A 24,740-nucleotide genomic window follows, 5' to 3' on the forward strand; every position below is an offset into this window, starting at 1 on the left:
CCAGAACCTCCCAGAAATACCTGAATTCATGAGTCCAGCAAAGGTATCCCTGATATGTGACATCTACAGACACTGCTTCTCCCCTAAGTGTTGCTTTTCTTCTATGACTTGGGAGAAAAGTGCCAGACTTTCCTTAGAAGACACTCATCTATACAGCTAGCATTATCTGTATACTCCCTTTACATACCTTGAGTTAACAGTTCAAAAGTATAGCTCTTCACATCATCTTCATTTTGAACTACAATAGTATAGTGGCCACTGTCTTCTTCCTTAGCACGGATCAGCTTTAATTGGCTTCTATACCTTTTAAAGAAAGGATTTTGTTTCAATAAGCAGTAGCTAAGTAAGTTCCAATCATTTAAGCAATTGTACTCTTCAATTTAAGTTTTATTTTTACTTTAAAAAGTAAAGTCATCTTTTTTTTTCTTGTCCATATCATCTCTTTTCTGGAATTCTCAATATAGAGTGCACACACTGAAGGTCTGGATCATACACACAGTTCTTACAAGAGAAAATCAGACCTTCAGAGATGAGCAATGGCCTTCTCCAAGAGCTATCAGTTCAGCCAGGGCCTGACTCCTGAATGAATAAGCACAGCTCACCAGCTTTTCTTTAAAAACAAAAAACCTTTTATTTTTACCTTTAAAAAAAAGATATTTGCTTTCCCTAAATATCCATCATTTAGGTGGTTCAGCCAAACAATGGAATACCACTGGAGGATAGAATGAGGATATTTTCTATCATTTTCTTCTATTATGGAGAAGTCGCAGGATATAACATTCCTACTTGCTTGTATTTTGCTTAAAGAAACTCTGGAAGGCTTCATAAGAACATAATAAAACTAATAAAGGTGTATCCCTGTGGGGAGGAGGGAAGAACTGGGCAGTTGGGAACAGGGGTACAGTGAGGCTTCTTGCAATGCACTCTCTTTATGCTTGATTGTTTTTCAAGCATGGGATTCTATCACCTATTAAAAAAAATTATAGGCTGGGTTCAATGACTCATGCCTGTAATCCCAGCACTTTGGGGGGTCGATGCAGGCGGATTACTTGAGGTTAGGAGTTCGAGATCAGCCTGACCAAGATGGTGAAACTCCCAGCTCTACTAAAAATACTAAAAAACAAAATTAGCCAGGCGTGGTGGTGCATGCCTGTAATCCCAGCTACTCAGGAGGCTGAGGCTGAAGAATGGGTTGAACTCAGGAGGCGGAGGTTGCAGCAGACCAAGATCTCGCCACTGCACTCCAGCCTGGACAACAGACTGGAGTTTATCCTACATTGTTTATTGTTTATCCTACATTGCAGATGAGGAAACTGAGGATGCGGGGTGACTCACTCAAAACTCAACCACCAGTTAAGAGCTAAGAGCAATATACCATTCTGATTCAAAGGCAGGGATCTAAGTGACTCACTCACTGCACATCTCTCTCCTGACTAAATTTAGCCAGACTCTACTATTCTTTCCTGTAGAGTCCGCAATTAGGGCAAATGCATTCCATATTAAGCCTATGACGTTTACATTCATGTAAGGTGGTGTGATAACTGCCTCATGGGTGTAATCACCATACATGTCTACCTGCAATATGGATCATGAACATCAGGGAATATACTCAATCTATTCACTCCTGGTGAGTCCAGTTTTCCTTCCTTTCTTCTACCCTAGCTGAATCCAGTGACCTGTCTTTCCCTGGGGGCCAGAGCCTTTAGTTCTTTTTTCTCATCTTCTCTTTAAGTATTTACCAGCATACTGATACCATATTGCAATGTTATCATTAAAGGGATGTGATTTTGAGCATCTCTTAACCAGATTGCTACATCTTCTAGAGTAACTTTGGGTCTGAGTTGTAAGACATACACAAACCTCAGTCCACCTCTGATGCACACTAAAAAAAAAAGGGATACTTGGGCAGAGTGTTTCTTTACCTTGTTTCCTGAATCTTTTCCACATCAGTGGTGATCTCGGTGAGATTTTCGATCAGGGTCAGGTTGTTTTTCAGCCAGGATATCCTGGGAGTTGGGTAGGCCTGCACCTCTACGACAAAATTTTTTACTTCATGCAGGTTAACAGCTTCCAACTGGCTGAAGTTGGGTTTGATCTCAATGAAGCCTTTCTCTGTACAGGGAAGAGTTTCCATTAAATAATGATTACCATAGATGGATCCCGAGCAGCATGGACGAGTGACATTTTAGAAAGCGGAATGTACCATGGACAGAAATAGTGACTTTCTTCATTTCTTTGACCTCCCTGGTAGCCTGGCGGGCAGCACATTCGTAATCTCCACTGTCTTTCACCGTGGCCTCGGGGACCGTCAAAGTGTACACCAATTTGATGGATGGGACTTTGATTTCTTCAAGCATTGTGATGCCTTTGCCTTTCTACAGCAAAAGGGGAAGAAAACCGACTTTTAAAAAGCTCGCTCCTAGGAGTGAACTCTAAGGTAAACTGTGGACTCCGGGTGATACGGATGTGTCAGTGAAGGTTCATCAGTTACAACCATTGGAAGGTGGAGATATTGACAAGGGGGTAGGCTATGCCTGTTTGGGAGCAGGGGACACACGGGAAATCTCTGTAATTTTGCTATAAACCTAAAACTGATCTAAAAGGTAAAACCTAAAGAAAAAAAACTAGCTGCTTAGAAAATCATGAGGTTTTTTTATTTTGTTTTTGTTTTCAATTTTTTTAGAGACAGAATCTCGCTCTGCTGCCCAGGCTGGAATGCAGTGGCGCAATCATGGCTCACTGCAGCCTCAACCTGCTGGGCTCAAGTGGTCCTCCCACCTCAGTCTCCCAAGTAGCTTGGATTACAGGCTCATGCCACCACAACTGGCTAATTTTTAAAAAATTTTTTGTAGAGATGGAGTCTCTATACATTGCCTAGGCTGATCTCAAACTCCTGGCCTCAAGTGACTCTCCTGCCTCAGCCTCCCAAAGTATTGGGATTACAGGCATGAGCTACCACACCCGACCCATGTTTTAAAAGGATAGTTAATGACACATATAAGGTGTTTGTGCTATACTGCTGAAGGATAAAGAATGTAACAAACTATTATTTAAAGAATAACACCTATTAATTATTCAGGGTTTATCTATGAATAAGAAATATTTAAAAACTTTATCTCAGTCAAGTTCATAGGCTCACGTGTGTAATCCCAGCACTTTGGAAGGCCAAGGTGGGAGGATCACTTAAGCCCAGGAGTTTGAGACCAGCCTGGGCAATGCAGTGAGATCCTCATTTCTACAAAGAAAAAGAAATAAATAGAAATAAAACACAAAAGCTTTATCTCCCTAAAATATAAACAGTGGTGCTCTGGGAAGTGGCCTTTCCTTTGTCTCTCCATATTTTACAAAGTTTCTGCAATAAACCTGCATTACTTTTATAATCAGAAAAGACATATTGTATAAAACAATACTTTGATTATATATGTGTGAGCCAAATAGCATGTACTTTGATTAGGAAAAAAAGTTTCTGTCTCCCATAAATAAAAAGCAGTGTTTATGTGTTAAAAATTAAAGGCATTCAAGTATGAACAGAAGAACCAAATCACTTCCTGTTTCAGGTAAGATGCACATTTGTTGGACTATGAATGTCCCTTCACGGTGTGAAGTTTGCAAGGCAATAGTGAAAATGTCCAACTTCCAATCAGGGCATTTTCAGGGAGGAATGAAGAGCGGCGGCAAATGCATGGGGGAGAGAAGCAAATAAAAGGAGGGAGATCAATAAATAGAAGGACAGAAAGATGTCAAGTGCCTAAAAGAACAGGGAGCAGAAATTTACAAGTCAGGAGTGGAGGGAAGAAATATGTATATCTGGTTTTTGTTCTCCGTAAGAACGTTAGTCTTTCCTGCATTGGGCATTCATAGCCTCTTACACATGGCTCTCTTACACCCTTAATGACAATGCATTAGAATGACTGAGACCCTGTGTGTAAATCCCTAGTGACCAACAGGCAGCATGGTGGCTCCCCTTCCCCACTTCCATCTCCCCTCCTCCCTTCTTCCTGCAATACTGGGCCAGCTTGTGGTACAGTGCTTGGGATTGAGCAAACATCGCTTAATCTTTGCTGATTGATTACATGATGCTGTTCACTGAAGGTGACCCATGAAAAAGGTCAGGCATATAGGAGGCAGAACAGGAAGACACAGCGTCCTGGGTGCCAGCAAAGCAGAAGAGGAAGGGGTGTGGGCAATCAACACTATTAGATGAATCAACCCTCAGGGGCACAGAAGCCAAGTTAGTGAGAATCAATGACTGCCTCCGCAATGGTAAAAACCAGTGGTTTTTTTCCTCTTCTAATTTTTTGGTTGATATCTTGTAGCCAGAGAACCTTCCTATTTCTGTCTGACTTTTGAAAAAGAAGGCTTAGTGCACACTCTTTATGTATTCTGAAGGCCCGGGTCCAGCAATTATCATATCAAACTCTCCCATGGATCAAGGAGCCCTAAAGGCCATCTAATCAAATGTGTTCATCATAGAGGTGTGAAGATAAGGTCTAAAGAAACTTGTTGATGTCCCCATTAGTGACAGACCAAGCTTGAATGCAGGTCTTCTGAGCCCTGCTGCTCTGCTCCAAGCCACTGCATGTCCTGAGGGTACCTACCACTTCTCCAGGGTAAGTCCACTGAAGGTCAACCACCTCATTATTAAAAACAGCACAGGTGACTACAATCGTTTCCCCTGACTTATACACGGTTTTAAGAGCTTCCATTTCTAGATCCAGCTTTGATGTTGCTATAAAAAAGAACAAAAGTAATGGGCTAAAAATCCATAGGATAGTCAGGATCTTATAAAGTTTGAGATTTTTTTTTTTTTTTTTTTTTTACAAAAACCTTGAAAATAATTTGCCAACCAGTTTGATCTAGATAAAATTTGGAAAATCTCACACAGCTTGATTTTGAGATGGTGTACAACAGTTAGGCATATAGTTATAATACAGAATTACAAAACAATAACAATAAAAATAAATTCCAATCAAACAGAACACCACATTCCTCAGCAGCGGGTTAGTTATGGTTATACTCTGCTGCAATCACCTTGACTGATATATTTATTCATTTAATCCACCAACCTTTGCTGATTCACACTGCTCTAGATACTTTGTTTCTATCCAACTGTTTCTTCTCTTCTTCTCTTCCACTCTTCTCCTCAGTACTTTCCCAGAACCTGGCACTGTGCCTGGCACAAAATTAGCTGTGCTCTGATTTTAAAACAGTGTACTCTTGCTGCTACCCATTCTCCCATGTAGAATAAGTGTTCAGGAAATATCTGTTGACCTCAGCATGTATTACACTTCCCCAAGCATACTAATTGCGGACATCAAATAGTGTAGATGTCTACAACTACAATCTTGCTTCAAAGTTGAAATCACTTTTCTCGAGTTACTAAAATTAATCTAGGCATCTAATCCCCTGGGTGTATGTTTGTTTTTAGGGCCGCCATAGTCAGGAATGTGAATAAAAGTAAGAGGCTTATATAAGAAAAGAATTCTTTACATTATTTTCAAGTCAACTGATGAAACATGAAATCTTGCATGGGTAATCAGGCTTTAGCCTTTAGTAATTTTAAGCTTATTATTAATGACACAGAGTTCAGCCTGACATTATATTAGCTGGGGTCCTAAATCCCCAAATAGGAATTTAGGATCACCAGTGATGATGATTAAAAAAAAAAAAAAATCCTACATGCATCTGATGATTTTGCCTGTTATCTAAAGAAAGAAAGACATAATACAAGTACCTTTTAAAGCATAAACATTAAAAGGGATGGTCTGGAACTTTTTTCCTTTGACGATGGCCTCACAGGTATAGGGCCCGACAGTGAAGGTTCCATTGAAGCCCTGTCTGCTGTCGTAGGAGGCAGGTACTACCCCCTCACTGTTGTGTAAGGTTACAGGAGTCTCGGGATCAGTGGTGCGACAAGGTATGATGGCAGAATCATTGTCCTCCACAATGACTAAATAATCCGTCATTCCTAGAGGTACAAAGGCAACATCTGGGTCTGCAATTTAAAAAAGAATGAAGACTCTATTAGACATTAATTTCAACTTTACACATAAATCCAGAAAAACTATCCCACTGGCAGTACTGATATTAGGTATGAAGTTCACCTTTACGCATATATCCAGAAGAATTACCCCACTGGCATTAGTTACCATGACAGCTACAAAGTGATTTTAAAGTATGAATAATATCAAATTGCCTGTATCCTAATGGATAATACTGATGACAAATATAAAAACTGGACAGAAGCTGTGGCTTATGCCTGTAATCCTAGCACTTTGGGAGGCCAAGGTGGGAGAGTTGCTTGTGCTCAGGAGTTTGAGACCAGCCTGGGCAACATAGTGAGACCCTGTCTCTATAAATAAATAAATGAATAAATACTGACTAGGAATCTAAAACAAAATTTAAACAACTACAAACAAAAATGAACAATAAAATAATAGAGTCCACCTCTGTTCAAAACAGCAAAAAAATATTTATAGTTTTACTATGAAATGCTTTTAAAAACGCTTATCTACTATGGTCAGTAACATTGAAAAGTAGCACAGAAATCTGTTTATTAAAAAGTAATCCTCTGAGAAATACATAAAATGTATAATTCCATAGCCCGAGAATTTCTTTTCCAAAAGAAAACCAGCTGCTTAAGCTACTCTGGTAAGAAGTTCTAAGAGTCTCAAATAGCAGCTGTAGAAAAGGCCCCCAAATCTCCATTATTGGCAATAAAAAGATCTCGGTCAGACAGCGAAGCAGGGGATACTTGATGGTGTCTGCGCTGGAGGAAGGTAGGGAAAAAGAAGAATTTTTGGACAATCTTATAGATTAAAACTTTAGAGACTGTTGTAGCTTTAACACATTCCCGTTCCTGCCATTCTCTTCACAGCAGGGGAAAATCTCTCCACACTCAGAGGATTTTCCTGAAGGAATCTAAGTGTGAATGAAGTTGGGGTGACATTCTAAATACCTTCCCTTTTCAAAACAAAGGTTTTTTCTAATTGCTAAGAAGGAAGGTTCATATGAACAAGAGTATCATGAAAGAAGTAAAGAGGGTCTAGGTCCCCGGGGGACACCCATAGTTACAGAGGGTAGGAAGAGGAGCACTTTAAAACCTGAAAATGAAAAGAAGACAGAAAGATAGGAAGACATTCCTCTGTGAGAACCCCCTTCCTCGACCTACACCAAAACAGCAAGGATGGCAAGAATTGTAAACAGTTTATGTTTTGTTCTAAAACCAAGTATCCTAGCCATAGTCCTTTTTAATTTACCCAACTGCATACTGAAATTGCCGTCACTTGTGCTCGGCCGTTTTGACCTTTTAATTAAAACATAGGAGTAGGCCAGGCCTGGTGGCTCATGCCTATAACCTCAGAACTTTGAGAGGCTGAGGTGGGTGTGGATTGCTTGAGCCCAGGAGTTTGAGACCAGCCTGGACAACATAGTAAAACCCTATCTCTACAAAAAATCTCCCAAAGTAATCCCAGCACTTTGGGAGACCGAGGCGGACAGATCACTTGAGGTCAGGAGCTCAAGACCAGCCTTGCCAATATGCTGAAACCCTCGTCTGGACTAAAAATAAAAAAAAAAAAAATTTTTTTAATATATATAAAAATTAGCCAGGTGTGGTGGTGCATGCCTGTAGTCCCAGCTTCTCGGAAGGCTGAAGTGGAAGGATCGTTGAACCAGGGAAGTTGAGGCTGCAGTAAGCCGTGATCATGCCACTGCATTCCAGCCTGGGCAAGAGAGTGAGACCCTGTCTCAAAAACTAAATGAATAAAAATAAAGTTTTAAAAATGAAAAAGAAAATTTCTTCCAACTCTCTGAGAATAAATGTATGTTGATAGTGAATCTGAAAAACCGAGTGTTTATTTGGAAGATATTATAATGAACTATCAGCAGCTCCAAGTCAGGGCCTACCTATTAATCTTTGTGTCCTTAGCACTTAGCCCAGTGCCAGACGCACTGTGAGTATGTGTGCAACTTGATGGAACTGAATAGAGATGAGTATATTTCAGATTGTTTATTCAGTATCAACACAGGACATGTCATAACAAAGATGTCTTTCAAAACTTAATACAGCTCTGAAATGCTAATAATAAATATTTCTTGATAATATTACAAATGATCTTTATTTAATTGTGCGTGTTAGCTTACATCTTTCAAGCTTCCTGCAGTAAATATTAATTATTTATATGTATTTTCAAAACCTTAGTACATTTAACAGGAGACACAGGACAAGAAGAAGTTTGGTCCTGGGGACGCATCCAACTCACCTGGCACATAGATGTAAATGTGCCTGCCTTCAAGTTCATTCTCTTCTGTCTGAGTGTGGTTGTAATAGCAAGTGTACAGCCCTGTGTGGGCTGCCGAGGCATTGCTCACTTCCAAGACCGTCACAAAAAGGCCACTGTTGTTTTCCTCATTTCTGATTTCCACATTGGGGTTCTCTTCTTCAGACATGGGGTACTGCCAGCTCACTTCACTCTCCCCAAAGCATCTCAGAGAAAAGGATGAATTCAGCTGCACAACCTTCTCATTTTCATTTGGAAGGATAGAGGGTAATGAAAGCTGGCAGAGGATTAGGCTCAGCCCTGCAAAAGGAAACACACTCTGAATAGGATGCAGCCAGAAAGGACGGTCTCATCCCGAGAACTGAGAGAAGCAACAGTAGCAGCTCAGATGAACAATGACCATTTCTACACAAAAATCCGTTAGCCTGGACGCTCATGAAAGGTCCCCCATTATAGCGGCCACTGCATCTGCTGAGAACAGCAAATGTTCCAAATAGCTCCACCAAGCCCTGCTAGATTCACCCCTCCAAACAAATGATCAGAGGACATCTGATTCCAATTCCATATTTCAGACTCTTATGTGTAACCATAAAATATCCCAACTGGCATGGGCTCAAGCACATATGGGTTCTTTATGGTTCACAGTCACTGCAGAGGTTTCCCTTAGTTAAAAATGAGATGAGGAGCCAGGCACGGTGGCTCACGCCTGTAATCCCAGCACTTTGGGACGCCGAGGCGGGTGGATCACAAGATCAGGAGTTCAAGACCAGCATGGCCATCATGGTGAAACTCTGTCTGTAGTAAAAATAAAAAAAAGAGAGATGAGGCTGGGTGCAGTGGCTCATGTCTATAATTCTGGCACTTTGGGAGGTGGAAGTGGGAGGATCACTTGAGCTCAGGAGTTCAAGACCAGCCTGGGCAATGTAGTGAGACCTGGTCTCCACAAAAAATAAGAAATCAAAAAATTTGCTGGAGGCTGACGTGGGAGGATCACTGGACCCCAGGAGGTTGAGGCTGCAGTGAGCCCTGCACTCTAGCCTGGGCAATGGAGCACAAGACCCTGTCTAAAAAAAAAAAAAAAAAAAAAAAAAAAAAACCATGGAATGAGAAAGGAAGCAAGGATATGGACTGAACAAAACACAAAGCACATCTGTGCTCAAGAATTCCACATCTTCCATTTCTTATAGCCCTTGGGCATACCATCTCTCCCGCATGACTTCCAGGGCCAAAGCAGGATGATGTGTCTTTCTTTTTCTTTTTTTTTTTTTTTTGAGATGGAGTCTTGCTCCGTCACCCAGGCTGCAGTGCAGTGGCGCTAGATAATGTGCATTTTAATTCACATTTTGTAAGTCAAACCCAAGAATGAAAACTCTAAGTTCATCTTTGAACCTCAAATTTCAGTCTCGCTTATTAAGACTGAAATGGCACCTACTCTTTTGAAATGGAATAAGTGCAATACAGCAAAAGAACTGAAGGTTTGTGGCCATTCTGGATAACGTCCTGTAGTTTTCTACTTATTTTCACTCTTTTGGACTGTGTAAGGAGAGGACAGATAATAAACCCATGGAGCACAGAACTTAGAAAACAAGACACCAAGGCTGATAGAAGAGATATGTCTTAACTATTGATTAATGATCTGTAATTTTCCTTAGAGCCTGATGTGAGACTCCCACTCAACTTCAATATGTGACCACTATAATTCCTGAAGCTTGTTAAGATAGGATTTGTAAGTACATCAGGATCACTTATTACTCTGTGGCTGGGGTATACTTAATGGAGCTTAGAACTGTTGAATCTCTTATCTTGCTCAGTTCCACCATATCCAAATGAGTAAGACAAAGACACTAACAGGCTGAGCTAACTCCTCAGAATAGAAGAGCACTGGTTTCATGGCGAACATCTGCTGCGCATATATATCTGGAGGAAAACTAAGAAAGTCCAAAAATACTTCAACAAATAACCCCAATAGCATCCTTTTGGTGGGAAAGAGTTTTTAAGATTTTTATTTTTATTTTTATTTTTTTAGACGGAGTTTCGCTCTTGTTACCCAGACTGGAGTGCAATGGCGCGATCTCGGCTCACCGCAACCTCCGCCTCCTGGGTTCAAGCAATTCTTCTGCCTCAGCCTCCTGAGAAGCTGGGATTACAGGCACGCGCCACCATGCCCAGCTAATTTTTTGTAGTTTTAGTAGAGACGGGGTTTCACCATGTTGACCAGGATGGTCTCGATCTCTTGACCTTGTGATCCACCCGCCTCGGCCTCCCAAAGTGCTGGGATTACAGGCGTGAGCCACCGCGCCCGGCTAAGATTTTTAAAGAGCCAAACATTCATCTATCAATTTGATTCCTAGAGAAGATAAAGGTGACTCTGAGACTTGGAATAAATGGAAGCATCTTTCATCAGGACAGGTATGATTTAAGACTGGTATGGTTTCTTGGGCAAGAATTTTCTATTATTTATTTCCTTTGAACATTTTTTTTTATTTTTAGAAATGAGGTCTTGCTATGTTGCCCAGGCTGGAGTGTGGTGGCTATTCACAAGCATAATCATAGTGCACTGCAGCCTTGAACTCCTGGCTTTAAGGGATCCTCCCACCTCAGCTGCTAAAGGAGCCAGGACTACAGGTATGCCACCTCTCGCAGCCGACCAGTCTTGAATTTATCTAATCCAGCTCTATTAGAAGCCTTGTTCTAAAAGAAGGAAGAGGGCAGCAAGTAAATTTAGAGATTACTATTAACAACATTTCAATGCCAACATTATCTATGTACTAAAACCGCCACTGGAGAGCATTCTTTTTGAGATGGAATAAGTGCAATACAGCAAAGGGAACTGAAAGTTTGTGGTCATTCTGGATAACGTCCTATAGTTTTCTATTTCTTTTCACTCTTTTGGACTGTGTATACAGAGTATAGGTAATAAATCCATGGAGCACAAAACTTAGAAAACGAGACACCGAAACAAGGAAATCAGAGGGGACTGGGCTCCGTACCTGTAAGAAGACAGCCTAAGACCAGGAACGCCGGATGGAAAGTCCCCATAGCTCTGGAAAACTAGACAAGTCAAAAGTCAACAGAAACAGCATTAGCAAATAGAAACAACCCTGGAGCCTACTTCTCTTTGTGTTTTGCACAATAGAAAATATTAACAGCATCATTTTAGTCAAAAATGTCCCAGATTAAAATTCAAGGTTCAAACAGTAAGACACCTGAAAGATGAAAGAATCAATGGGGTTCCGAGATCACAGCAGGAGCTGCCTGAAGCCGAAAACTTCTGTGATTGCATGTAGTTTTCAATGGTCCTTTAAACCATTTTTATGATGAATTCGAACAACAGAGAAATAAATACTTACGTATATTTTCCCAACTTCCAAACTAGAGCTGATTTTCACGTTTTGATTCGTAGAGGTCACACTTTCTACAACTTTTAGAAAAGTTGCTTGGATCGGAGTGAATACCTTAATATTTAAGTGCCATTAATATTTCTGAAGCTTCCTAATTAACTTCTGAAACTTCCTACTTAATTAACTATTAAGTACCATTAATATTTCTGAGACTGCCTAGAATTTCTGAAACTTCCAACAATGGATGTCATTTACAGGAGGGCTCTGTGATGCTGAGGCACATTCCAGGCTCAGACCGAGGCACCCAGCCTGGGTACTCACAGGAACCCTCGGAGAACTGTTGGATCCCCAGCCAGGCTGAACAAGGCATGGAAAACCAGGCGCAGGCATGAAAGGAGGAGCGATACAGGAAGTGAAGGAAGTGGGAGAGATAAGTGTGACTAAATTGCTGTGTGGTGGGTAGAGGGGGATGCAGTAGACTCTAGGATAAAATCAGAACGAGGCTGATCATTCATTTTCATGTTAAGGTAAAAGTATCTGTAGAAACCAAGTTCAAGAACTTTCTGATTTCCTACAGCAAAATCTGGGAATGAAGAAGTAGAGAAAGAGATGGAAGCTGAGTGTCCGTAAGACACAAAGGCAAGAAGTGGGCAGAAAGAAAGGAGGTAAGGGAAAAGAAATTAAAGGAGACAAACAAATGAAACGAGGGCCCCTGTTGTCCTGGGGTAAAACCACTGAAGGGTCTGTTCTGGCAAACTGTAAAAAGACCCTTCTTCTTTATCTCTTCCCCATTCACTTTATTTTATTTCCCTACTCATTTCTCCCTTGAAGTCACTGATAGTGGTCCCTGGTGAAGTCAGTGAGAAGGAACTGTCAATGAACTTGTAGGTGCTGGGGTCAGTAAGTACACAGGTCTTAACTGAAGAAGTCATGCTCAGGAGCCTGGGAAGAGCCCCCAGTTTTAAGATAACCCCTGAAAAATCACGTTAGTCTTGGCCTGGGATTCACTGGATCCCTAAGTTGTTCCTAAAGTCACAGGGTGAATCCCAAAATTGGAGATCACTGCGGGAGGCCACATGGGTTCTTGGCTTCACCCAGGAAGGAGCTCAAGCAAATTTATTAAGAAAGTAAAGGAATAAAACAAGGTGGCCACTCCATAGGCAGAGCAGCCATGCAAGCTGCTAAACTGAGTATACTTACTGTTATTTCTTGATTATGTGCTAAACAAAGGGTAGATTATTCATGAGTTTTCCCAGAAACAGGGAGGAAATTCCCAGAACTGAAGGATCCTTCCTTTTTCCACCATATAGGGTAACTTCCAGTCATTGATAATGACATTTGCAAACTATCATGGTGCTGGTAGGAATATCTTTTAGCATGCTAATGTATTATAATTAGCATATAATGGGCAGTGAGGAGGACCAGAGGTCACTTTCATCACCATCTTGGTTTTGGTGGGTTTGGGCTTCCTTCTTCATTGCATCCTGGGTTGGGGGTTGTTTCAAATTTATTTATGAGACAGGGTCTTGCTCTATTGCCCAGGTTGGAGTGCAGTGGCACAATCATAGCTCACTGTATCCTCCAACTCCTGGGCTCAAGCAATCCTCCCACCTGAGCTGGCCCGCATGTCCAGCCTAAGAGCTGGGACTACAAGCCTGCACCAAACACACCCAGCTCATTTTTTTAAAAAATATTTGTGGAGATGAGGTCTCATTATGTTGCCCAGGCTGGTCTTGAACTTAAGCAATCCTCCTGCTTAGGCCTCCCAGAGTACTGAGATTACAGGCATAAGCCACGACACCCAGCCTACATCCTGGGGTCTTTATGATCTATATCTTGTGAAACCACTACACCCAGCTCATTAAAAAACAAACAAACAAACAAACAAATTATTTATAGAGGCTGGGCACAGTGGCTCACGCCTGTAATCCCAGCACTTTGGGAGGCCAAGGTAGGTGGATCACCTGAGGTCAGGAGTTCTAGACCAGCCTGGCCAACAAAGCGAAACCCATCTCCACTAAAAATACAAAAAAATTAGCTGGGCATGCTAGTGTGCATGTCTGTAATTCCAGCAACTTGGGAGGCTGAGACAGGAGAATCGGTTGAACCCAGGAGGTAGAGGTTGCAGTGAGCCAAGATTGTGCCACTGCACTCCAGCCTGGGCAACAAAGCAAGACTCCATCTTAAAAAATAAATAAAATAAAATAATAATTATTCGTAGAGATGAGGTCTCACTATGTTGCCCCAGCTGGTCTTGAACTCCTAGGCTCAACCAATCCTGCTGCCTTGGCCTCCCAGAGTACTGGGATTACAGGCATGAGCCAACACACCTGGACCGGATCCTGGGGTCTTTATGACCTGTATCTTGTGAAGCCATCCCTACCCAACTCCTATCTTATCCTGTGACTATGAATGCCTAACCTTCTGGGAATGCAGCCCAGCAGACCTCATCCTCTTCTTACTGACCCCGCATTCAAGATGAAGTCACTCTGGTTTGATGGCCTCTGATGCTAACCCATGCAATGGAGTGAGCCTAATGGGACTAGAATCTAAATTTGTTCCATCAGTGACTTTGAAAGCTAAAATATGTATACATAATTACAGAATAACTTGTTTTCTTTAAACAAACAAAAAAAAAAGGACGGGGGAGAAATTCAGCGTATTCATATATTCCTGTATTTAGCCTGACTTGGACTTGGTTGGGTTGGGTTTGGTTAGACAGGATCCAGTAGATAATAGCCTAATTCGGTGGTGCCTGATCATGTATTTTGCTCTAAGGTGACCTACTTTTCAGGAATCGGACTTCTGCTTTATGAATGCCACCAGGAAAATGGGGGAGGAAGAAAAGACAGAGAGAAAGGTAGCCAGCTTCTAATGGGAATGGGGGTAGGGTAGATCGAAAAATAAGAAACTATTATTTACTAAGCCAAAGTTTGCATGTGCGTGCTATGTTTGTGAAGAATAACCTGGTGATTACTTAGAGCTGATTTTAAGAAGTGGCAGTTGAGGCTCAGAGAGGTTTTGCAAATGACCAAAGTCACACAGCTTTTGTCAGAGCCAGGACTCTAATACGAGGCCTGTGTGATGCAAAAGTGATGCCCTCTCCACGTCACCATATGGTCTCTCTCAAGGGAAGGTCCGTGTTTTAGCTATGTCCCACCCCCATGCGCTTTCCTTCCCCACAATTTCCAAGGGCAAATTACACACCCCTCCCTGCCGTTTTCCTTCTCGCTTCTCATAGCAGGAGAAGCACAGTTACAGTCCTGTGAACCCAAATGCAGTTCACACAATGCTGGCTGGCTGATGGCCTCTGAGGATACTGGCATGTGCCTGGGATGCAGGGCTTCCACACTGCTGCCATGGGAGGCACAGCAGGCCCCAGAGCCAGGCTGACCAGCCTGATTTACCACAATTAGCAGTAACGCTTGTGTGTTTGTACATATAAATATCAGCCTCCCACTCACGATCCACTCAGCAAACTTCAGAGGAGGGCTCCAGAGCCAGCTTGATGTCTTGGGTTTTATCACATTTAGATCCTGTATTTCTCTGGCAAGGCTTGCCAATGATGCGTCTTTAAAGCATTCCCGAGCTTGAAAGAAGGACTCACTGCTTTTCCTGCACAAGCTCTGAGGAGTGTTTTGCCCTGGCCAGACCCCACCAGACTTCCTTGTGTGCATCCAGACACGGTGGACCCGCTGCCAAGGAAGACTATTTACTGACATATCAAGTGGGCAATGAAAACAGGCCCTCTGAGCAGTCATCAGGAGCCAAATACTGAGAATCAACATGTGTTTGTTGCTTAAGATTCCAAACTCCCTTCTCTGATAACAGTGGTTTCCTGGGTAGAAATCTAGGCCTGTTTGTGAAGTTTCATGTCATTACTTATCTATAACTCAGACAATTTACTAATGAATAATGGCAGTACTTGCCCCACAGGAAGGTTATGAAGAAAAATGGGAAAGATGGGGACTTTCCTTACCTATGAAACCCGTAGTGAGACTCTCTGGGAGTGAGTCTTGCTGTTCCTACCTTTTTCTACTCTAAATGCTCATCCTTAGTTAGTAACTGCTATTTTGGAGCTCATCTAAAAGTCAGATGTGCAAATATATGTAACTGAAGCTACAAATTCTAAAAAACACGGCACTGTAAGAATCAGTGACAACAAACTGGGGGTGATGGGTCACTCCTGTAATTCCAGCAGTTTGGGAGGCCAAAGTGGGTAAATCACTTGAGGTCAGGAGTTCAAGACCAGCCTGACCAACATGGTGAAACCCCCATCTCTACTAAAAATACAAAAATTAGCCGGGTGTGGTGGCACACTCCTATAATCCCACCTACTGGAAAGGCTGAGGCATGATAATCACTTGAACCCAGGAGGCAGAGGTTGCAGTAAGCCAAGATTGTACCACTGTACTCCAGCCTGGGTGACAGAGCAAGACTCTATCTTAAAAAAAAAAAGGAATCAGGAACAACAACCCCCCTTTGCGTAAAAAAAATGGATTTCATCCAAATCTTTTCTTCAATCATAATTACTTTTCTCATGCCAACTACATGTTGAACTTCAGCCCCCATCTTCAATAATCACAACTCAAAAAGCATTTGCCATAGCTTAGAGAAACAAACTGGGAAAGAGACCCTGCCCTCTCCACTCTGAGGCAGGTAGGTGCCTTGTGCTTCTCCCCCATCCTCTTGACCTTCTTATGCTTCCTTTCAGAAGAAAGGATGGAAATCATATTGGACTAGCCACTGATTCAAAATCTGACACTGTGTCCAACTCTCTGAACCTCAGTCTCTTCTTCTAGGAAGCATGAATAGTAAGACCTGACTGGTTGCTTGCCCTGTGGCATTACTGTAAGGACTAAAATTATGGAGTTTAATTGAAAGTGCTTTGGTTTTCATGACTTTTTCTGCAGACTCCCATGATATTTCAGAATGACTACTTCAACTTCTTCTTAACTAAGAAAGTGAGGGATGTCCCAGAAGCCACATGACTTGCCCTGTACCTCCTAACCTCCTTGAGGCATGAATCTGAACTCTGATTCAGCCCATACCAGCAGTCCACTCCCATAACCCTGTTATCTCCAGCCTGGTGTGGCTATAAAGACCATTCAAAGATAAGCCAATATATATAGTCACAGAAACACAGAAACAAATGCTTTTGCAACTACTATCCTTTCTTTTCAACAGGGTGCCATTTCCTGCCCTGCAAACAGAAGTAAAGAGCCTTTGGGCATGGCTATATAACCAAAGGCAATGTGCAAAGCTAGCGTAAACAGAACAGACAGCAAGCAACGCAAGGCTCTATTTACAGAAGGACCGACAGCAAAGCATTCTTCTCCTAAAGCCAGGGAGCTTGCTTCTCCATCACCAATTGACAGTGCATCCCATTGCAGAACCACTGAATACTGAATTTCACCCCACCCTCACATGATTAAAGACCACAGGAGACGCTCTCACAGCCCCAAAAGCCACTGGTAACTTCAAGGTTCAGATTTCCGAGGCTCAGTTAATTTCAGCTTTCCTAAGTTAATTCTAACTGTCAAAATTGCACATCTTCTTTTATCTCTGCAGCAAATGTTCTACTCAGTCTCCTAACTTCAGCCCAGGCAACCTAAGTGCAGGTCTACACTGATGGAAACTTCTCCCTGTTTTCCAGCAGAGGGTGTGTTTACCAGGACTTCTGTACCCTACCAGAGCCTGTTGTCAGTACAGTGAGGGTCAGTCATAACTCTGAGTTCTGACAAAATGTGAAATCTGGAAAATTAATAAGTGTTCAATTTAAGAAAACGTTAAGTAAGCTTATCCTGCATTCCCACACAAAGAGGACAAGAGCAATATATTCCACAACAGTAAAGCAAAATCAGCAAAATTATACCAAGTAAACTAAATAAGAAGGCTTTCCATGAACTGGGTAATTGTTAAAACTAAGCCGATACGGGATCTCTAGCCAATTCCAATACATGCCCAGAATTAGGATGCTGATCCAGATCTTTATTTTAGCCATCACTCTTATTTCTTCTGAGCAACACCATACATAACTGGTTGATTCTCAGGAATAAGCAGGGTCTGTCTAAATTTCAGAAAAAAAAAAACTAAATAACAACAGACAAGACTAGAATCTAATAAATGGTGTATCACGGTTTTTTAAACAACTTCTTTCTCTAGCTTCCCATTTTTACCAAAGACAAATCATAGTGGGTCCAATTTGTTTGACATAAAGTTTTAACCATATTGTATTTGTGGTGATTATTTACATAAAGTGAAGCAAGAATAATTATTTGCCACATAGGCTTTTCTTAAATTGGCTTTGATGGAACTTTAATTCATAAAGAATCTCAAATTAGACTTCTTAAAGCCTTCAGGCAGCCACAGATTTATCTGTGCCTGCAAATAACTATTAAGTTGGGTGCAATCCTCTCCTCTTGAGGTCCCAAGATAACTTGGGGTTCCTGGGCCTGTCAGAAAGTGACATCCTTCCCTTACCACAGGTCAGGAGCCCTGTACAGAGTTCCTTGCATAGACAAGGAATAAGGTCAGTTTTCCCAAGTGGCTTTTATTGGCTCTAAAAGTCAACTTTGATCCCTTAAAGCAGTCTGTTTGTATCTGAAAGCACACCATTCTGGTGAAAGGCTTAATATAATAAGCAGTTCTTTTAATTGTGCCCTGTTACAAAAGAAAAGATTCTTACTGCACTTATGCAAATAACTATATTGCTGTTAGTTAAGAATACTCACAAATAGTTTTCAAATTCTGGAAAAATCAGGTAAAAAGAAAGACATAATGCTCCAAATTTTATCTACAGTAGCATACTTTACTCAATTGTTAAAAGCAGTAAATACTTTTCAAAGGAAAAGTTTTCTTGACTCTGAAAAGCAAAACAGAAAGGATCAGCAATGTTTTAAGCAAAAAAGTCATAAAAAGATTGTTTTGGTCTTTTATTAGTTTAGTCTGTGCCATTAATTCTTGTTTTGCCTGATATTGAGCCACATTCTTTATGAATATATTAAGTTTCTATGAGAATCTTGGAAATTTATTCGTGTTTTCTATTTCAATGGTACAGTTTTTTCTTTTTTTTTTTTTCTTTCTTTTTTTTCTTTTTTGAGACAGAGTTTTGCTCTTGTTGCCCAGGCTGGAGTGCAATGGTGCAATCTCAGCTCATTGCAGCCTCTGCCTCCCAGATTCAAGTGATTCTCCTGCCTCAGCCTCCTAAGTAACTGGGATTACAGGTGCATGTCCCCATGCCCAGCTAATTTTTGTATATTTAGTAGAGACAGTGTTTCACCATACTGGCCAGGCTGGTCTCAAACTCCTAGCCTCTGGTAATCTGCCCACCTTGGCCTCCCAAAGTGCTGGGATTATAGCTGTGAGCCACCATAAGCAGCCAATGGCGCAATTTTCAAAGTTATCAGAGACTTGCATTTTAGAGTACCCATCAGAGTCCTAGAGCTGATTATAAACCACCTTTTGAAAAGGATTAAAACAAGACAATAACTATCTGTGGGTGACAAAAGTCTTTGAACAGCCAAATAAAGATGCAATTAACAAATTTGGTTACTGCTGTGGCATACAATAATGTAACATAAGAACTGTAATTATTACTGATAATGTACACTAAGTCATATCAGAATTATAATATACTATATATAAGTATACTATATAAGTATAGCCCAAAGAAAGCCAAATAGTATTTTATATTTGACAATGCTTCCTATATGATTTTAATATACCAAATAAGCCAAAAATGTCACTTTTAGACTTTAGGGGACCTAATATCTAGAAGGATTAATCAGGTCAGAAAATATTTAATTTGGAATTTCATTTGGGAACATTTGTCAAATATAAAAGGTTTACACAGTTGACATTACAAAATAGAATCCCAGGTCACCTTACCACAAAGCATTTATTTAGCCAAAATGATTTCAAAAAGATTTCAAAAGATTTCAAAAGAATTCAATTTCCAAGATTTCAAAAAGGCAAGAACTTTCACTCATTGACATAGGGGAGACTTAGCCTTCAAAATAACTGTCACTTTTATTGCCCTTATTCTTTCTATAGTTTATTTAAAAAGAAAACAAAAATATTTCATTATCTTGTAATATTACATGAAAATCTATTCAAAAGAGAAAGTCACATTTCACCTTTGTATTAGTGTACTATTAATGTCAAACTCAATTCTTTTTTTTTTTTCTGAGATGGAGTTTCACTCTTGTTGCCCAGGCTGGAGTGCAATGGCACAATCTCTGCCTCCCAGGTTCAAGTGATTCTCCTGCCTCAGCCACCCAAGTAACTGGGATTACAGGCATGTGCCACCACGCCCGGCTAATTTTTGTATTTTTAATAGAGACAGAATTTCACCGAGTTGACCAGGCTGGTCTCAAACTCCTGACCTCAGGTGATCTACCCGCCACAGCCTCCCAAAGTGGTGGGAATACAGGCGAGAGCCACTGCGCCCGGCCAAATCAAACTCAATTCTTAATAAAATTTTATAGACAAATCTTCCTAATCTTAATCAGTTTAACCATAAGGTAAGATTCTCATAAACCTTTTATAACCCTTTACATTTTTCTGTTAAAGAGCAGATCAATGCTGTAGAAAACTCTGTTGTGCTTTTTAAGCCTAATGTTTAATTCACAAAAATAATAATAGTAATAATATATCTTTAACGTTAGCCAGTGTTTACACACAGAATTTTTTTACAGTGTTCATCTTTCACAAACCTGCTACAACTTGCTTATGCCTCCAGCACCTTGGATTCTGAGAGGGACCTGTCTGCTTACAGTTCTTGGGGTTCCATGAGGAAAACAGAAGTTTCTCTCAAAACAAGGTCTGTGGCACTTTGTGTTCCCTCCCAAGGAGTCCCAGGCTGTCAGAAATTATCTTAGGTCCTCTTGTGTGGCCATTAAAAGTGGCAAAAAGACAGAATGGAGAAATAATTCAGTCCACTGAGAAGAAAAACAAATAACAAACACACACAAAAATGTTCTTTCAAAACAATGAGAGCCAAGAAGAAAAAAAGCATAAAGGTCTTTTAAATATGTGTGTGTGTGTGTGTGTGTGTGTGTGTGTGTGTGTGTGTGTCTTGAATATCCATTTTTAATTAAGTTGACTTTTAACTATAGAGGTCCTTTCAAAAAATCCTTTTAAATCCCTTAATACTAGACTCTAGCCACGACAAACAGCCAACATCTCTGGCTTTTAAGCCTTTTTTTTTTTTTCAAGGTATTTTCTCAAGTGAAACCAACAGGCTTTAACCAAGGTTATGACTTAATCATGGACACAAGAGGTGTCTCCAAAGAGATGGCAAACAATTTTTACAACATCTAGCATTACCCATAAGGTAGCTCACAGACAAAAAAAAAATTCAATTCAGAAAATCAGAAGCTGTCATTGGAAAGAAAAAGAATAAATAAATGACAAAAGTACCAGAAGTAGCAAACTGGAAACCTTTCATTCCCTAAACCAGGAACCGAACCCAGGCCACCACCATGAAAGAACAAAGGCTTAGCTATTGAACCACAACCTGAAACAAGCACTGTATTGCTTTTCCCAAAAAGAGTCTAGAGCAGTCAGCTTTGAGCTTGCAAAGGATATACCTTGTCAAGGGAAAAGAAACAGACAGAAATCTAAGAGGCCTTCAAAGGATACAGATTCCAGAATTAAAAGTTAACATTTTGGGCCTGGCATGGTGGCTCACCCCTGTAATCCCAGCACTTTGGGAGGCTGAGGTGGGAGGATCACCTGAGGTCAGGAGTTCAAGACCAAACTGACCAACATGAGGGAACCCCATCTCTACTAAAAATACAAAATTAGCAAAGTGTGATGGTGCATGCTTGTCATCCCAGCTACTCAGAAGGCTGAGACGGGAGAATCTCTTGAACCTGGGAGGAGGAGGTTGCAATGAGCCAAGATCATGTCATTGCACTCCAGCCTGGGCAACAAGGGCAAAACTCCTTCTCAAAAAAATAAATAAATAAACTTTCTTTCAGTTATGGCTAATTATATATAAACTTTAATAAATACTCTTATAAACCTTGTCATGATTTATATAGATCATGCTTGGACTTTCTGACTTGTCCTATATTTCCTTCTTTTCTAAACAATCAGTCATTTCAGTTTAGGACAAGAATTTATCATACAAGATCCTTTCTCATAAAAATTCTTTATAACCTTTCTGACCAAAAATACATCTTCATATTAATAACTTTCCTCACATCTCTCTCTACTACTTATTGCTTTTTCTTTCTTTCTACTTGTCTTTTTTTCCTTTCTAAATTCATATTGTAAACCCTACACATAAATGACATCTGAACGGGCCAAAAAGAATTTATTTTCACTAAGAATATATCTTCTTTGGCACATTTATACAGACTTATATATGAATTTTTAGTAACTCTAAATTTTAGTGAACTTAAGTCACATGAGCTTGAGAAATGCTTGGACTGACTGACTTTTTTTTATAAGCACTCTTTTATTTATAAGCCAGTTTGGCACCATGTAGATATGACATATAACATGATAAATGTACATACACATAAACACATCTAGACGTATATACGCATACATAAACAAAGATCCAATAGCTTTTATCTTTGAGCTTTAGCCATAATGTAGTAATGTAAACTATTTTATAGAAGATAGCTAGACCCAAGTTATTTCTCTGACAAAATTGGGACGTATTCAAATGGCTAAGCTTTGTTTGCTAATTTGAATTCACTCTAATTGCCTAAAAGGCACCCTAGTGACGAGTCCTTTGGAACTCACCGCTGTCCCTTTGTCTAACAACGATCTCTACCAGACACAGAAGTTTTTCTAAGTATAGAGAGGGCCAAATTATTTTCCTCTGCAAATTCCTGGAGCAAAGCATTAAACAAAGTGACAATAACAAAAGAAAATGCTTTTACAGAAAATGGTATCTTTAGGGTAGAAAACAAGAAAAGGCAAGGCTAAGATTTCCCTTGGGTGGGACTCTAAGCCATAATGCTAGAGGGAACGCCAGTGCCAAACACCCTGGAGCATCCAAATGCCAAAAAACCAGGAGAATCAGCTAATGAGGGTCACCACACCAAATGCCAAAAACCCCAGAGCATCTAGGGGGTGCCCAACAGTGAACCCTGAAAGCATGAGACCTAACATAATTGGAGCTACAGAACCATGACTCTGGTGTCCCAGGGTCAACGCAATGCGAGACCCCTCACAACCAAGTGTCCTGCCTTAAACAACTGCCAAATAGCCAAGGCAAAGACTACAAAGATAAACATGAAAGCATGAGCATGCATTTCAGACCTAAGAGCAGAGAAGTCAAACAGCCCGTCATTAGAAACTAAAGAGAGGCCAGGTGTGGTGGCTCACGCCTATAATCCCAGTTCTTTGGGAGGTTGAGGCAGGTGGATTATTTGATCCCAGGAATTCAAGACCAGTCTGGGCAGCATGGCAAAATCCTGTCTCTACAAAAAAAAAAAAAAAAAAAAAAAAAAACAAAAAAAAAAAAAAAAAAAAAAAAAAAAAAAAGAAAGAAAGAAAAAAATACAAAACTTAGCCAGACGTGATGATGCATGCCTGTAGTCCCAGCTACTCAGGAGGTGAGGAAGAAGGATCACTTGAGCCTGTGAGGTCCAGGCTGCTGTGAGCCATGATCATGCCACTGAACTCCAGTGTGGGCAACAGAGCAAGATGCTGTCTCTAAAAGTAAATAAATAATAAACTTAAAAAAAAATTTTTTTAAGAAAAAAGGTCCCAGAGAAGGAATGACAAGGTGAGTTACAAAGGATGTGGTCAGCCAGGCGTGCTCCCATCTGGGACACCCAGACAATAGGTGGCTGCTATCAGGCTGTTAAGCCAGAGGCCTCATGGACATTTTCCCATCAGTCCAAAATAAAGAACACTAGAAAGGACAAAGGGGCCAAAATTGAAGGAAAAAAAAATGTTAGCAAGTTGAATCTGGATAAGGAGAGACTCACCCAGAAGCAAAGCCCAAATAGTGCCATCAGTCTTAATGTAAAGTCGGGGAGAGGTCACCATTGTCCCTTCATTGGTCGACAGAAAAGATGTCACAGAGTGGACCTCAAAATTGGGGTTCAGTGTGGGAGGTCACATAAGTTCTTGGCTTCATGCAGGAAGTAATTCAAGAGCAAGCCACAGAGTAAAATGACAGCAAACATATTAAGAAAGTAAAGGAATAAAAAAGTGGCTACTCCACGAGCACAGCAGCAGCATGGCTGCTTGACTGCGTAGGCTTAGTTATTTTTTGATTATATGCTCAACAAAGGGTAGATTATTAATGAGTTTTCCCGGAAAGGGGCAGGTAATTCCCAGGACTGAGGGTTCCTCCCCTTTTTAGACCATAGAGAGTATCCCTGGTCATGGCTATGGCATTTGTAAACTGTCCTGGCACTGGTAGGAGTGTCTTTTAGCATGCTAATGCATTACAGTTAGCTACAATGGGCAGTGGGATGACCAGAGGTCACTTTCCTCAATGTCTTCCTTCGTGCAGGTTTTGGCCAGCTTCTTCACTGCATCCTGATTCTGCTGGTTTATTTATTTATTTATTTTCAAGGCAGGGTCTCATTCCATCACCCAGGCTGGAGTACAGTGGCCTGCTCTCAGTTCACTGTGGCCTCGATCCTCTCACCTCAGCCTGCCAACCAACCCCAGACCAGTAGCTGGGACTATAAGCCTGCGCCATCACGCCCAGCTCATTTTTTTAAAACCGTTGTTTGTAGACACAAGGTCTCACTATGTTGCCCAGGCTGGTCTTGAAATCCTGGGCTCGAGCCATCCTCCTGCCTTGGCCTCCCAAAGTGCTGGGATTACAGCAATGAGCCACCACACCTGGCCTGCATCCTGTTTTATCATTGGGATCTTTATGAGTGTATCTATCAACTCTCATCCCAACTCTTATCTATCCTGTGACTACCAATGCCTAACCTTCTGGAAATGCAGCCCAGCAGGCTTCCTCCTCTTCTTACCTACTTTCTTCACATCTCTCTCCACTACTTATTGTTTTTTCAACTTGTTTTTATTTTCCTATTCAATATGAAATCACTCTGGTATGAACTCCTCTGACACTAACTCATGCAATGGAGTGGGCCTAACGGGACTCATTTTGTTTCATTATTGA

The 24,740-nt window shown here is 40.9% G+C and overlaps 1 protein-coding gene across 4 annotated transcripts in view; it reads right to left on the bottom strand.

Moving 5' to 3' along the window:
- The window catches only part of PDGFRA (platelet derived growth factor receptor alpha), a 61,473-nt gene that overhangs the window by 26,998 nt on the left and 9,735 nt on the right, over positions 1-24,740 (bottom strand). For all 4 annotated transcript variants that reach the window (XM_017540266.2, XM_017540267.2, XM_017540268.2 and 1 more), the window contains exons 2-8: positions 11,273-11,333; positions 8,265-8,582; positions 5,735-5,995; positions 4,599-4,729; positions 2,204-2,375; positions 1,923-2,112; positions 188-303 (exon numbers count right to left, since the gene is read on the bottom strand). In XM_017540266.2, the coding sequence (XP_017395755.1) occupies positions 188-303; positions 1,923-2,112; positions 2,204-2,375; positions 4,599-4,729; positions 5,735-5,995; positions 8,265-8,582; positions 11,273-11,321 (1,237 nt within the window). In that variant the 5' untranslated portion in view covers positions 11,322-11,333. The remainder of the gene's footprint in view (positions 1-187; positions 304-1,922; positions 2,113-2,203; positions 2,376-4,598; positions 4,730-5,734; positions 5,996-8,264; positions 8,583-11,272; positions 11,334-24,740) is intronic.

The sequence above is a fragment of the Cebus imitator genome, unplaced genomic scaffold (genome assembly GCF_001604975.1).
Source record: "Cebus imitator isolate Cc_AM_T3 unplaced genomic scaffold, Cebus_imitator-1.0 Scaffold124, whole genome shotgun sequence".
NCBI lineage: Eukaryota > Metazoa > Chordata > Mammalia > Primates > Cebidae > Cebus > Cebus imitator.